The 15,661-nt window shown below is 46.2% G+C and overlaps 2 protein-coding genes across 2 annotated transcripts in view; both read right to left on the bottom strand.

The window, feature by feature from the left end:
• Nucleotides 1-308: 308 nt before the first annotated feature.
• Nucleotides 309-1,553, bottom strand: CXCR3 (C-X-C motif chemokine receptor 3). The gene has a single exon (XM_048501716.1). It carries the CDS (start codon nt 1,551-1,553, stop codon nt 408-410), a length of 1,146 nt encoding a protein of 381 aa, XP_048357673.1. The 3' UTR covers nt 309-407.
• Nucleotides 1,554-4,601: 3,048 nt separating this feature from the next.
• The window catches only part of LOC125435522 (very-long-chain 3-oxoacyl-CoA reductase-B-like), a 43,537-nt gene continuing 32,477 nt past the window's right edge, over nt 4,602-15,661 (bottom strand). The window contains exons 7-9 of the mRNA XM_048501717.1: nt 9,281-9,315; nt 6,445-6,526; nt 4,602-4,898 (exon numbers count right to left, since the gene is read on the bottom strand). Of these exons, the coding sequence (XP_048357674.1) occupies nt 4,602-4,898; nt 6,445-6,526; nt 9,281-9,315 (414 nt within the window). The remainder of the gene's footprint in view (nt 4,899-6,444; nt 6,527-9,280; nt 9,316-15,661) is intronic.

Below are 15,661 nucleotides of genomic sequence, written 5' to 3' on the forward strand. Positions count from 1 at the left end.
GGGTTCCGGCCTGTCTGGCCGTGTTCTAGTAGCATTTTCTCCTGATGTTTCAGCTCTGAAGATCCTCTGAAGATACCAGCCACACATGCAGGCAAAACGTCAGGAGAAAATGCTACTAAAACACAACCATACAGCCCGGAAACCACACAACACCCCAGTGATTCTGGCCGTGAAAGCCTTTGACAAAATTCAGAACTCAATCCATGAATGTGTTAAGAAAACAAGTTTTGATTTGTGTGTGTGTGTGTGTGTGTGTGTGTGGGTGGGTGGGTGGGTGGGTGGGTGTCATTTCAGAAATCTGCAATGTTTGGTTAGACCAGAGTGGGTCAAAATAAACGCATTTGCCGCTTGCAGAACCACAGAAGAATTCTTGAGAAGCCGAGTCCTCCGCAATGCAGACGGGCTTATCAGAGACCTGCGTAGGAGGCCTCCGTGCTCTCAGACCACGTTGAGTCTCTCCGGCGGCTTGGCAAGCGGGCGTGTCTCTTCAGGAACTTGTGGCTCACACAGCCCACCTGCTCCAGCAGCTCCAGGAATCTGTTCCAGAACTTGATCCCGACAAAGGCGTAGAGGAGGGGGTTGAGGCAGCAGTGGAAGAAACCCAAGCTGGTTGTGACGGTCTCTGCAATGTCCAACCTGGACTCCCACCCACAGCTTGGCTCCAAGACTTTGAAGTCGATCAGGGTGTCGATGAGCATCACCAAGTGGTAGGGAATCCAGCAGAGGAAGAAGGCCGCAACCACCACCAGTATAACCCTGAGGGCCTTCTGCTTCGAGAAACCTTTGGAGCTCAGCAGTGTGAAGATGATGTGGGAGTAGCAGTAAGCCATGGTCAACAGAGGAAGGAAGAAAGCCACCACTTGGTTGAAAATACGCAGAATGATCTTCCAGCCGGAGCCAAAATTGAGGGAGCACGAGGTGGTGTTTTGACGGGAATCGAACTCAACGTTCAGGAATATGAAATCCGGCACTGCGAGAAGAATGCAGAAGACCCAGATAGCCAAGGAGCTGAGGACGATCCAAGCGGACTTGGACCTCTTATACATGCGGATGACGTACACGATGGAGAGGTACCGATCAAAACTGATGCAGACCAGGAAGAAGATACTGGCGTAGAAATTGATCTTGAAAATACTGCCAACCACCTTGCACAGGAAATCACCGAAGACCCAGCTGTGCACCGCTTGGGCCGCCCAGAACGGCAGCGTGGCCACCAACAGGACATCTGCGATCGCCAGGTTGAAGATAAACACATCTGTCCCAGGTAAGGGCTCCTTGGAACGCAGCAAGACCGTGATCACCATGACGTTCCCGCACAACCCCATGAGGAAAATCAGGATGTAGAAACAAGGCAGGAAGACCCCCTCAAAGGCTTGGATGGTATAGAAGTCACAGGGTGGGTCTGGGCAGCACAGCTCGCTCTCGTTGTAATCCGACTCGCTGTAGTTGAGATAACCGTCGGTGCCATTTCTAAACAAGTAAGAGATGTCTTCCAAGCCAAGGCTTTCTTTGTAGTCATCATGGTCCTGGAAAAGAGTATCTGTTATTGTCATTTAGAATATTTTCAACCGTTACAGTGGCCAACTTCGAGTTGGGAAATCAGCGGAGATTTGGGGTAGGGCCCAGGGAGGGGGAACTTGAGCTGAGCTCAGTTGTCAATTTTATTTGTTGATTCATTTCTTAATTTATTAGGATTTTTTTGGTGATTCTGGGAGGCTGGCAAGCCTAGAAGGAAAATGGCACCCAAGAAATACATTAAATAATCTACAGAATGCCTTTTATGCTTTCTCTGATCCTGATCTCCTTCCCCACAGCGAGTCTGCCTAGGATTGCATACAGTTTCAACAATATGCTTGATAAAAATTGTCGACCATATGTATATATAACAAGAATAATCGTACACATAACTGGGACCTACCTAGTTCAGGTTGCCAGGCAACTGGTGGGCCACCATTGTCTGCGCATTAATGTAGCTTACAGAAGAGACATCATCATGTTACTGACGAAGTGGGAGACACTCTGGTATTTGGGCAAAAACTCTATGGTAGAGTATTGTCGAAGGCTTTCACAGCCGGAATCACTTGGGTGCTGTGGGGTTTCCGGACTGTATGGCCGTGTTCTAGCAGCATTCTCTCCTGATGTTTCGCCTGCATCTGTGGCTGGCATCTTCAGAGGATCATGTGGCTGGCATCTTCAGAGGATCTATGGTAGAGGTTTGCCCAAATACTAGAGCAACTCCCATGTTATCACCAACATGATATGAGTATTGTGTTTTTTAATATGTGGCTGAATCAGTTACTTAATAATAATATCATTGGCAATTAAAATTAGATTTAGAGGAACTCAGTGAATTGGTTAATATGTTAATAGTTAGTTTGTTAGTTCATTAGTTCATTCGTTTGTTAGTTTATTTGATTTGATATCCCGCCCTCCCTGGCTATCAGGCTCAGGGTAGCTAACATACGTATTAAAATCACAATAAATTATATGAGTTTCAAAAACAATGTTAAAACATTCAGAAAAGCGTTTTGGGGGAGAACTTTGCATAGCTCTCATCCCCGAAATGACTTCAGCTCATTTTATTCCCCTCAACCCGGGTTTTTAAAAAATCACTAAACTAGAAATCTTTTCCCCCCAAACTGGGTTAAAGACGAGTCCTGCCTGCTGAGCGAACATCAGCAGGGAGGAAACGCTTAATTTTCTCACCCAATATCTCTTACTTTCATTTCCACCAGTCGTGCCCACCATTTTGTATGCTGCAGCAGATTTTCCACAAGGATATTTCCTCTGTTTGCAACTCATCTGGGTGCGATTGCGCTGTAAAAAAATAGATGAATAAAGTTTGTTTTGCCTAGCAATCCCATGCACGTGTCATTTTTGTTGTTTTGTTTTGAGGGGGATGTCTGTGAAGCTATGGCGACATGATTAGAGAAGCTGCAATATGCCATAGCTTTGCAGATAGCCTGCTCAAAACAGAAAAAGGGGAAAATATGCATGTGGAGGATCGCTAGGCAAGACAAACTGTATTCATCTCCTTTTCACGGTCGTCGTGCTAGAGAATCCTCACAGAGAAAGTAGCAGGCACAACTGTGAAACAGCCAAGAGCTCTGTGCAGCAAGCGGGGAAAAAGATCAGTTTTGGCTGACGCTTGTGTTGTCCCATGCTATGGGAACACAAAATGCCAAAATGGATCTTTTCCTTACATTTATGCTGTGCGGAATCCACCTGAGATAATCCAGCAGGGGAGCAGCCCAGTGGTGGGATCCAAAAAATTTAGTAACAGGTTCCCATGGTGGTGGGATTCAAACTGTGGTGTAGCGCCAATGGGGCTGGGCGGGGCATGACGGGGGCATGGACGGGCATTCTGGGGGTAGGGCATTCCTGGGCGGGGCTGTGGCAAGGACGTGGCCGCTGCGCCGGTCCTTGGGCGGGAAACGAATGCACGCAGGCACAGGCTGTCACGCACGCCGGTGCACCTCCTGCTAGACTGCTTCAAGTTCTGCGCGCTACTGCTGAGAGGAGGGGCGTAACTAAGGCAAAAATCCCGTGGCAAAATCACCCATTAGTCACCCACTCTCGGCACACACAAATAATTAGTAACCTACTCTAGGGAACCTGTGAGAACCTGCTGGATCCCACCTCTGGAGTAGCCCCTGTATGCACGTGAACTTGACAGGATATTTCATGACTGCTGATTTGCGAGTCATTTTAGAAGCACCAGCTGGACTCCACAAGAGTCATTCCCCAATCACAATATCACACCAAAGAGAAATAATAGGCTAGTGATTATCATGTTAGTAGTCCAGGTTGTAAGTCATTGTTTATTCGGTTCATAAGTGTTAAATAATTAAATAGCAAAATGAAATTTGTGTCACGTCTCTATTTTATGGAACCTTAAGATTCATTTCATTGTTATTTTGTTTGTGGTGTGGTTTGATGTTTTTTTCTATACTGTTCTACTTTTGGTACGTGTTTCTCTTCGATCCAGAGAAAACAAGTGATTGCACTGATTTCCTTATTGGAGTTTCATCCAGCGGTGGGATTCAGCAAGTTCGCGCCAACTTTGGCAGAACCGGTTGTTAAAATGGTGCTTTGTAAAACAACCAGTTATTAAATTATTTTAATCCCACCACAGGAACCAGTTGTTAAATTATTTGAATCCCACCATTGGTTTCATCCAGAGTCTGTAGGGGATGTTTTGCATTTCATAAGATCCAGACATTAAACCACATCAGTCAAAACCCGGATCATGAGAACAGCACGTAGACACAAAAGCAAAAGAGATCTGTTTTATCATTAAACTTCAAAGTCAGCCTCCGTTTGTTTCACAAACATGATAAACGGCCCCTGTGGTTTACTGAATTTAATGCAACCTGATTCAAACGATTCTCTGCATTTCGTTTATTTCCCATGCGTATCTCCCTTTCCTCTGCTGGTTAATTCGCTTTATTAAAAGCTCTTCCAGGTTTTTCAAGCTTTCCGTTGATGCTAAGAAGTGATGAGCGTCCACACTGCCCCTCCCTCACCTGGGACTGGGAATAAGCTCATTTCAATGCAACGGTTGGTTGCCGGCTGCAAAGAATTTCAGCCCAGCCGTCGGCTCAGCTCCGGTCAACTCCTGTTCTCAAATGCCAGTTCTGGCCACTGGTTAAAATGCCCTTGCCTGCCCCGAAGGACTCCAGGACAATGCAGCTCACAGAGTTGCCAACTCCAGTAGGGAAATTCCTAGTAATACAGAGGCAGAGGTTGGCAAGCGTGGTGTCTGGGGAGGGGACAAAGTTCATCAGAGATGTGATGCCATAACGTCTGTCCACCAAAGTTGCTGTTTCCTCCAAGAAGGGTTGCCAATTGTCAGGTGGGAGCTGGAGATCCCCAGGGAATTGCAACTGATTTCCACACTACATAAATTTGCAATAAGGAGTTTGCAATGGAGACATTGCAATCAATTGCCCAGGTCTTTTGTGTCAAGGCAATTAAGCCTGGTAGTAGTAGTAGTAGTAGTAGTAGTAGTAGTAGTAGTAGTAGTAGTAGTAGTAGTGGTGGTGGTGGTGGTGGTTGGTGGTGGTAGGAGGAGGAGGAGGAGGAGGAGGAGGAGGAGGAGAAGGAGAAGGAGAAGGAGTCCAACAAGATCGGCTAGACTGGTCTGTCCAAAACCAGGATTTCTGATTCTATAATCACCTTCTAAAATCCCATCTTGCAAATGGTCTCTGCTAAGCAGAATTATATATCATGATCTCCAACTTCGCTATCATGACTTCAGCATCTTTTGAACTAGGAATGTGAATGTCTGGTCTAGGCAGACTTACTCAGACAGAAGACAATTAGCTTACTCTTGTTGCTAAATTTCCTTATTAGGAAGGAAGCCCAGTGGTGGGATCCAAAAATTTTAGTAACAGGTTCCCATGGTGGTGGGATTCAAATCTCGTATGCAGAGCCAGTGGACTGGGCGGGCACAACGGGGCGTGGGCCGGCTCTTTCCAGGGCGGGCATTACTACATGCAATGACGAAACGCTACCGTCCTGGCTGGAACGACGCATGCAGGCTGCCTCAAGACGCCGTGCACCTCCTGCTAGACTGTTTCAAGTTCAGCGCTAATACTGCTGAGAGGAGGGGCTGACCAAGGCAAAAAAATCACATGGCAAAATCACTCAATTAGTAACCCCCCCCCGCACACACAAATAATTAGTAACCTACTCGAACCCAGAGAACCTGCTGGATCCCACTCTGAGGAAGCCCCACATAACAAAATGTGAACGTGGTTTGGAATCTAAATCATCGACATCCTTAGGTATCACAAATATATAATACAAATGTAATGCCTTATATCATCTGAGATTACTGCAAACACAGTGTTGTTTGTCAATCGAAACAGCTCATTTGTTTGGCTACCTGAGTACACATAATCAAGTAGCCTACACAACGGCATTTCTATAAAAACCTTTAAAAATGTTTGGAAGCAGGAAATAAAAGGGTTTCTCCATGGTTTTAGTTTCGCCCCCCAGCATTTTATTTCCAGGCTCAAAATGTTTTAAATGAATCCCTTTAAAGCCATTCTCTGTCTGAAACATTTGAAAACATCTTTCAGTTCCTAGGCAAGGACGACACAACATTCTGTGGCTGGCATCTTCAGATGATCCTCTGAAGATGCCAGCCACAGACGCAGGCGAAACGTCAGGAGAGAATGCTGCTAGAACACGGCCATACAGCCCGGAAACCACACAGCACCCAAGTGATTCCGGCCATGAAAGCCTTTGACAATACACCAAAATATAGTGTTTCCGTTTTTGTGATGTAACATGTACCCCAACCTTTCTACACACAAGTAACCAGAAAGCAAATTTCTTCTATTTCCCAATGCCATTCTGACGCTGATGACGTCCTGTGTTTTGTGACCCAAAATTATACTTTCAGACAACGATCGCCTAGCTAAGCATGTTCCTCACCTTTGTCGCACTGTACATAATTGCCATTGGAAAAGGTCGCCGGCCTGATCCAGAAGACATGTTTATGATGATTCCTTTCTTCCTACAGAGAGAATTGTCACATTAAGTTAGAAGAAGAAGCGTTTGGATTTATGTCCCCAATTTCTCTCCTGTAAGGAGATTCAAAGGGGCTTACAATCTCCTTTCCCTCCCCCACCCAACAAACACCCTGTGAGGTGGGTGGGGCTGAGAGAGCTCCGAAGAACTGTGACTAGCCCAAGGTCAATGAATACAGTGAGCCTCTAACAGCATTCACCAAATACAGACCCAAAAATCACATGACGCACGTGTGCTGCACAGTGGCTTGTGTATATCACAATTATTTTTTACAGTGTATAAACATACATAAAATGCAATTGCTATTAATAATCTCTACTCTCATTACAGATATCTCCGATGGGAAAACTTCAGTAACACCGATGCAGTTAAACAACCTCCCTCAATGTTATCCACACAGTTCACCTCAATAGAGGCTTATAACCTTATCTGTTGTCTTCTTTCATAGATGTTACTCTTCCAATCGGTGACTGAATAATTGTCTTTAAATTCATAAATTATTTTCTTTCAGGTGTAAACACAATCACCATTTTCCTGAATGGATGCAATATTGTTATGATTGCATCCCCCTCTGGGGTAATGTTAAAGGAGCCATGCATCCACATCGGAATAAACATTGCAGAAGTTGCACGCATTTGTTAGCTTTTCGATTGCCTTCATCAGTGCTCCATTCATTTCATTTTCCAATTATAATTTCACAGTGGTTACATTTCACTCTCCCAAAGCAGCTAATCAAATCCACCAGGTAAATCTCCACAGCTCAAGTGGCAGAGCAGGGAATCAAACCCGGTTCTCCAGATTAGAGTGCACCTGCTCTTAACCACTACAATACCTGGCCATTAACCTGCACATACAATCAAACTGGAGTTCTCCAAGGTACACGGTGGGAACAAACAATGGGGACATGTGAACGACAGTGGAAAGTGGCCGTCAAGTTGCAGCCATCTTATGATGACCCTGCAGGGTAGTGGCAAACTCCTGGGGGTATGTGTACCCCAGGTTGGGAACCACTACCATGTGGTCCTCAAGGCAAGAGAAGATTAGAGGTGGTTTGCCATCACCTGCCTCTGTGTAGTGACCCTCAGTGGCATTCCATTCAAATACGAATCAGGGCCAACCCTGCTTAGCTAGGCACAAAATCATAGAAAGAAGACATGCATGCACGGGGGAGGGAAATCTCAGCTTCTCGCCCCATTTTTGCGTCATCAGAAACTTGACAGAAGGTACATCAAGAACCAATCCAGATGGTACAAAGATGGAAAGCAGGCAGCCAGACTGTGAACTGGAGTAGCTGAGCCCAACTTTGAGCAAACGCCCACACTTTGAAAGGGCTCAAACCTTTGAAGATGCACTTTGGCCAGTTCAAAATTAACCCTCCCTCTTCCTCCCTAGAGGCTGTTTACTAGCATGAAGCTGACTCATAATATATCAGAGCACTGGTCTATCAAGGATAAGACTGTCTAATCCAGGGGTCTGCAACCTGTGGCTCTCCAGATGTTCATGGACTACAATTCCGATCAGCCCCTGCCATGCTCTCCAGATGTTCATGGGCAAGGGAGGGGAGGGAGGGGGCCCGGCATCTGGACATGGCCCACCCACCCTAGCGGAGGGAGGGGAGGGGAGGGAGGGGTGGCATGCAAGGGAAGGGGAGTGAAGAAGGGGAGGGAGAGGGGTGGTATGCAAGGGAGGGGAGGGATTCCGATCAGCCCCCGCCATGCTCTCCAGATGTTCATGGACGGCAATTCCGATCAGCCCCGCCATGCTCTCCAGATGTTCATGGATTACAATTCCGATCAGCCCCCGCCATGCTCTCCAGATGTTAATTGACTACAATTCCGAGCAGCCCCCGCCATGCTCTCCAGATGTTAATGGGCTACAATTCCAATCAGCCCCTGCCAGGCTCTCCAGATGTTCATGGACGACAATTCCGATCAGCCCCTGCCAAGCTCTCCAGATGTTCATGGACGACAATTCCGATCAGCCCCTGCCATGCTCTCCAGATGTTCTTGGACTACAATTCCGATCAGCCCCTGCCATGCTCTCCAGAAATTCATGGACGACAATTCCGATCAGCCCCTGCCAGGCTCTCCAGATGTTCATGGACGACAATTCCGATCAGCCCCCGCCATGCTCTCCAGATGTTCATGGACGACAATTCCGACCAGCCCTGCCATGCTCTCCAGATGTTCATGGATGACAATTCCGACCAGCTCCTGCCATGCTCTCCAGATGTTCATGGACTACAATTCCGATCAGCCCCCGCCAAGCTCTCCAGATGTTCATGGAGTACAATTCCAATCAACCCCTGCCATGCTGGCAGGGACTGATGGGAATTGTAGTCCACGAACATCTGGCGAGCCACAGGTTGCAGACCCCTGGTCTAATCAGAGTGGCAGCTCTTCTCTGGAGTCTCAAGCAGAGGTCTTCTTCAGAATTTTTCCCTTTTTGTCCTCCTTCTCCCAGGCTTGCCCAGTCCCTGTTGCTCTGAGCCTACTCCTGAGTAGATCTTTTCTCTCAAGGAGACTTTTGCTCCAGAGTAGGTCTTTTCTCCTTCGGCAACTGGCCCTGGGTGTCCTTTCTCCCATCTGTTCCTTCCATGCCCTTATTGACCTTCTAGCGTGCTCAGGGACATAGCAATGTTCTACCCTTCCACCTGTAGGGGGACAGTGGGGCCCAGAGACGTCACAGTGAGTTGTGCAGAAATGCTGTGAGAGGTGCAGGGCCTCTCCTGTCCTTTTACCTGGCAGCCATCTGAGGAAGGACAATCTGCGTCATCTGCAAAGGGAAGAACGAGTCAGTCAGGATAAATGACAGGAAACCAGGACCTAATCTTGTCCCTCTTCTGGGACTACCCAGCTGCCACCACCTGTTTTTTCAACATCAGCCACATGCCAGATCGTAGAATAAGCAAAATTCCGACACAACAAAACCAGCCATTTTAGAAAGACCAAGAATAACAACCAGTGTGTGCGTGCGTGCGTGTGTGCGTGTGTGCGTGCCTGCATGCGTGCGTGCCTGTGTGCGTGCCTGCCTGCCTGCCTGCCTGCCTGTCTGTCTCCTCCCACAAAGGTCTGGGGCAGAATACAGTGGAACCTCGGTTTTCGTCGCCATCGGTTTTCGTCCATTTTGGTTTTGGCCGATTCTCTGGGCGAAAATTTTGCCCTGGTTTTCGTTCATCCCTTCAGTTTTCGTCGGTTTGTCGCCAGCGCGCGTGCACTAATTTTGCGGTGAAAACCGGCGACCCGCTGCTTTCAACATTTGCTACAACGGAGCCTCAGTTTTCGTCGGTTTCAGATTTTGCTGGCTGTTTTCGGACGGATTACCGACGAAAACCGAGGTTCCACTGTAGCTGCATAGTGTGAGATTATCTACAGCACCTTAATAAAGACCTAGTACTAGACAGTTTCATGGCTTTACCTGCGTAACTGTTGATAAGCTGCAGCACAGCGTGTGGACTTATGCCCCTCAAATAAGGGGCATAATTCTGTTTTGGGCTATGGAGGGCAATGGCTGGGGAGCTGAAGTCAGAATTGCAAGATGATTTTTCAAAAAACAGTATTCTGCCTTTTGGTGAATGCTTTGAAGATGGAGACTGGTTGCAGAAACGAGCATCCTTAGTGCACATCTCTCTTCCAACGAACCAGGTGAACATTTCTGCATGGCACTGAAGAAAATGCAGAGGCGTAGCTGGGCCCTACTGGGCCCGGTGTGCACTCTGCATCCCACCCCCCGTGACGCCTCCCCCCCAACACACACACTTACCTTAGTTCAGTCTGAAAGTGCAGACTGGAAAAAGCAACCTTTCACTTGAGGCTGCAAATGCCCTGGTGGGAACTACATTTCCCAGGAAACTTTGGGGCTCGCAAGGTTTCCTAGGAAGTGTAGTTACCACCAGGCTGTTTTCAGCCTCAAGTGGCCACTTTTTCCAGCCTGCACTTTCAGGTTGAACTAAGGTAAGTGTGGAGGGGCAGGGGGCTGTGGGGGGGAGGGCAGAGGACAATTTAAAAAAAACCTGAGGCATGTGTCCGGTGCAATGCGCACCCCTCGCCCCATGGTAGCTCTGCCTCTGAGAAAACATTTTGACATTATGTGACAAGATTCTTCGAAAGAAAGCTGAAAGTTTGGAAAAATCATGTTGCAAAAAAAAAAATACTGAAATATTTCCACTGCTGCTTGAGCTCAAAAGTGAGGAGAGACACCAGAAAGTCTCAAGTCTAATTGAAAACCACCTGGACGTACTGCAGAATAAACAGAACGGAATTGATCAAATGTATGATTGGGGAGGGATCCGTTCTCTGCAACTTGTGCTCAGCCTGGGATCTCCACTTCGAAGGAAGAGGAAGGATTTTGTGAGCTGCAATCTGATCTTGATGACATTCAAGATGTCAGCTCAAGATGACATTCGCCGATCTGCCCGTGGACAAGTCCTGGATTTTGTTGCCGTTTTCAACTTCATAGCCACATGACCAAAACATGCATCAAAAGCAAAGATTGAAATAATCCTATGTCAGTTGAAGATGAAATCTTTGATTTGATTTGAAGTTTAATTTATATACTGCCCTCCTCCGGAGGGCTCGGGGTGGTGTACAACATAATAAGTAACAACAACATCAATACAATAGAACCAAGCATAATAATAACAACGTTTACAATAAACCCTAACAATAATCCAACATCAGCAAAAAACAAGCACAGGTTCCACAAGAAAGAGCTAAGTTTCATTCTTTCTTTTTTACTTTTAAAGAATGCTGTTAGTGCAAGTGGCGGAGCTGCAAGGGGACAGGGGGTGTGCCATGAACCGGGTGCACGCCTGGGGGCACAGAAAATCGCCCCAAGCCCCTCCCCCTTTCCCCCACCTCTGTGGTACCCCCCTCCTTAAGAACATAAGAACATAAGAACAAGCCAGCTGGATCAGACCAGAGTCCATCTAGTCCAGCTCTCTGCTACTCGCAGTGGCCCACCAGGTGCCTTTGGGAGTTCACATGTAGGATGTGAAAGCAATGGCCTTCTGTGGCTGTTGCTCCCGAGCACCTGGACTGTTAAGGCATTTGCAATCTCAGATCAAAGAGGATCAAGATTGGTAGCCATAAATCGACTTCTCCTCCATAAATCTGTCCAAGCCCCTTTTAAAGCTATCCAGGTTAGTGGCCATCACCACCTCCTGTGGCAGCATATTCCAAACACCAATCACACGTTGCGTGAAGAAGTGTTTCCTTTTATTAGTTCTAATTCTTCCCCCCAGCATTTTCAATGAATGCCCCCTGGTCCTTCCCACACTTCCTTTTCCTAGAACTTTTTCAGGCTGAAAAGAAGTCCTGTTCACAGTACAGGCTAAAAACAGCCTGAGAAACTATAGTTCCCAGGAGACCTTGGGGCTCACAAGGTCTCCTGGGACGTATAGTTCCCATCAGGCCGTTTTTAAGCCTGAATTGCGAATAGGCCTTTTTTTCAGCCTGAAAAAGTTCTAGGAAAAGGAAAGGAACTAAGGTAAGTGTGGGAAGGGGGGAAGGAGGGAAGAGGTGAGAAGGATCCACTCAGCAGCGGTCGTGGTAACAGCAGAAGCAGTTAAGGAAAAGAAAACACAGGAACCCAGGCGCTGTTCACTTCAAAGAACAGAAGGGTTTTATTCCCTGTTTCCAAAAGCACAAAACAGTCTGACAGAGTGCAGCGCAGCAACTGGATAACCAAAACCCACATAGAGCAAACTGTTCTGTGCATACATATAGAGACATTCAACCAATCAAGGCGCAGTGATGCCATCACACATGATGTGCTTAGTCATAGTTGAATCACCCACTGAAACTAGGGTGAAAGGTGGAGGATTGCATCCAGCCAAGCTGTCCAGCAGAGTAGATTTTGGTGGTGATCTAATTGTCAAGTCCCTAACACCCCCCTTCCAAAACTACTATGACAGCAACCTTTTTTACTTTCAGTTGTTCTCTAACATTTGTCTGATGCTTATTGCTGGGTGACACAGCTTTAGTAAACACATCAGCAACATTTACAGCTCTGTCTCTCAACATATGGCTACAGTTGAATAGTTCGGTATTCTGTACTAGCTCTCTAACATTCTGGTACTTTACTCCTATGTACTTAGTTCTTGTTTTCATGTTTCAGGTCTCTAAGCTAGCCATGCGATGCAGGTCTGTGAATCATCAAACACGATTAGCATAGAGCTTCTTTATGGATTCACCTAACTCAGTTAGCAGTGTCTCAACCCAAAGTAGTTCTGAACACGTTTCTGACAATCGCTGCAGAACTCAGCCCTCAGAAAGTGGACAGGCTGGATTGTGGTCTGTTTTCTTAGAACACCAGGTGATAGCTACATCACCATAACAATTGAATGACAAAACCAAGTACAGGACTTCCCCTGTCACCACAGTCTGCAAATGAATCTATCTACCAATAGCACACAACTCTGTGCTTTTGTGTGGACTGGATCAGTAAACACATGATCAGCAGTTCCCTTTTAAGTACCTAACCACTACGTTTAACACCCTCCCAATCATCAGTTTGCTGGGCTTGCTAGATTTTCTGTTTAGCTTGCACTAACAGCAAACGCTATATCTGGGCGTGTCCAGTTAGATATATGTAGGAGACTACCTACAACTTAGATTTTGTACAGTTCAGGATTGTTGAACTCCTCACTTCTTTTACCTAGCTTTCTTGAAAGTCTAGGGACATTGGTGTTGTGGCAACCCTTGCCTTTGACAATCTAGTCTTGCGCACCAACTCATTTATTTTGTTCTTCTGACTTAGGAGATAGCAACCTTGCTTTGGTGTAGATATGACATCAATACCCAAGTAATGTTTGATAAAGACCTAAGATCCTTTAGAACGTTATACGTAATGTCGCACTGAGTTGTTTGTGGCCAATTTGTCAAATTGTTGTGTAGATCTTGCACACACACATATGTCATCAAAAGCATAAAGAGAATGACCTCTTGATTCTTTTTTGAGTTCCCCTTGATGTATAAGCATGCATCAGCAACAGACTTCTTAAACCCCAGTTTAAGCAATGTACTGTCTAGTTCATCATACCCAGTTTAAGCACCAGCTTGTTTTAAACCATACAAAGAACGCATGTTTAAAGAGATAAACAGCATTTGGGTCTGCTTCTTCATACCCTGGTGCAGGCTTTCAGATAAATTGGCCTTCCTTCAATTTAGCATTTCAAAAGCACACTGGAAGTCATAATGCTTCACCCATGTAAAGCTCTCCTTTCTTACTAGCTAAATGCAAGCATAAGCTCTCAAAGACTCAGGTCGTGCTGTGGGGGAATAAATAGGTCTGGTCATAATTCAGCGGCAAAAGCGGTCTTGCACAAAACCCCAGGTGACACAAAGCCTTAGCTTTTATACCTTTGAGTACCACCATTTGGCAACTCTTTCCTCCAAAACACCCACTTTGACCCAATTGCCTCCTCTCCTTCTGGCAAAACAGTCTTTGGTAAAACACCTGTTGTTGCACTAAGGTATTATACTCCTCAGCCATAAGCTTCATGCCAGAGCTCTATTTCAGGCTGGTGAGCTAGCTTTAACATCTCTCTTTATAGGAGCTTGGCTCTGATACCTGTGCTTGACAAAACATATAGACGCTTTTGAGAAAAACCCATACCCGTTGTCAGGAGGTATCCCTTTTGTAGACCTATCAGAGGTAACGAGGGCACTTTAATTTGTTTTCTCATCTTCACTTCACTACTGCTAGTGTCACTGTCTTGCAGCCCTTCCCCTTCTCAGCTTTCTTTCTTGGACGCTTGCCACTACTAGAAGCAGTTGGTTGACCTTTGAGCTGCTGTGCAGGCTGTGTCTGCTGCCTGGCAGTTCTGTTAACCCCTTCATGTACTGGTAGTGAAAGGTAGCAAAACCTCTGTGTTAGCATGGATAGTTTCCCATCCTGCATGCTTTTCAAAGTTTGCACTCCGAGAGATCAGCTAACCTTCCCATAGGAATGTGCAAAACCGAAAACCTTTTGTCTCCAGATTCATAACCAAAGAAATCCTCCTCAATCTCACCACCCACCTTTCTGATCCCCTCTTCCGCCTTTTAAGGCCAGGGTAGAACACCAGCATATTGGCATAACTGCCAAAGATATGCAAATGATCCAGAGATGGGATCTTTCTGGTACAGCAAAAAATAAGGAGTCTGGTTCTACACTAGAAGACCATACTCTGTTGGTCAGAGTATGTGGCAGTGTTCACAGCCTCAGCCCAGAAAATGTTCTGGCATGTTGGCATCCAGCAGCAAGTCACACCGTTTTATAGTATGTAGAACCCCAAATTTCCTCTCAGCAACCCCATTCTCAAAAGGGGAGAGAAAGGGTTGGTCTTTCTGTGACGTATGCCTTTCTTCCTTTTCAACCAGTTCTTGGGAACCCAGGAACCCAAGAATTCACCTCCTCTGTCTGTTTTGGAGGCAAGCCACTTTATGTGAAAACTGTCTTTCCACCATTGCCACCCACTCTTTTAAACCTTGGGTAAGCCTCTAGCTTTGGATTTCCTCAGGAAAAGACTATAGGTGAACTCTGCTATAGTCATCCACCAAAACCATGTGGTACTTCTTGCATGCCCCCCTGGCTGGGTTGAAATGAGATCCAGCTTAAAGGTCTCTGCATGAATTAAAAGCAAATGGCCTTATCTGACTGTCTGGTGCTTTTCCTTTGTGTAGAAGGAAATGCCTTTGACTTTGGCCTTACTGCACACAGTACAATCAAGATAATTAGGGACAGGACTTTGGCTTTCAAACCACACAACCTGGACATGTTTCCTTGCACTTTGAAACTGGCATGTCCTAGCACACGGTGCATATAATGAATACAGTCATCAAGTGCATAGGTTTGTTAACTGCATTGAAGCCATGCTTTGTCCCTACAGCATTGTTATTTAGCTTGATAAAAGGTTACAATCTGCACGCAGTATACCCGCGGCACAGACTCTCCTTGCTTTGTTTCTTAATAGAACAGGTCTGCCCACTAAATTCCACCACATAACCCTCAGCTGTCAATCTTACAACACTTAACACAAACAAAATTCCAAAATGAAGCGCACAAAATATACATTACTCCAGAGAAGCCATTTAGAGCAGGAACGAAATGTTGATCCTTGTAGTTGCACCTTTGCTGC

The sequence above is a fragment of the Sphaerodactylus townsendi genome, linkage group LG06, assembly GCF_021028975.2.
Source record: "Sphaerodactylus townsendi isolate TG3544 linkage group LG06, MPM_Stown_v2.3, whole genome shotgun sequence".
Taxonomy (NCBI): Eukaryota; Metazoa; Chordata; class Lepidosauria; order Squamata; family Sphaerodactylidae; genus Sphaerodactylus; species Sphaerodactylus townsendi.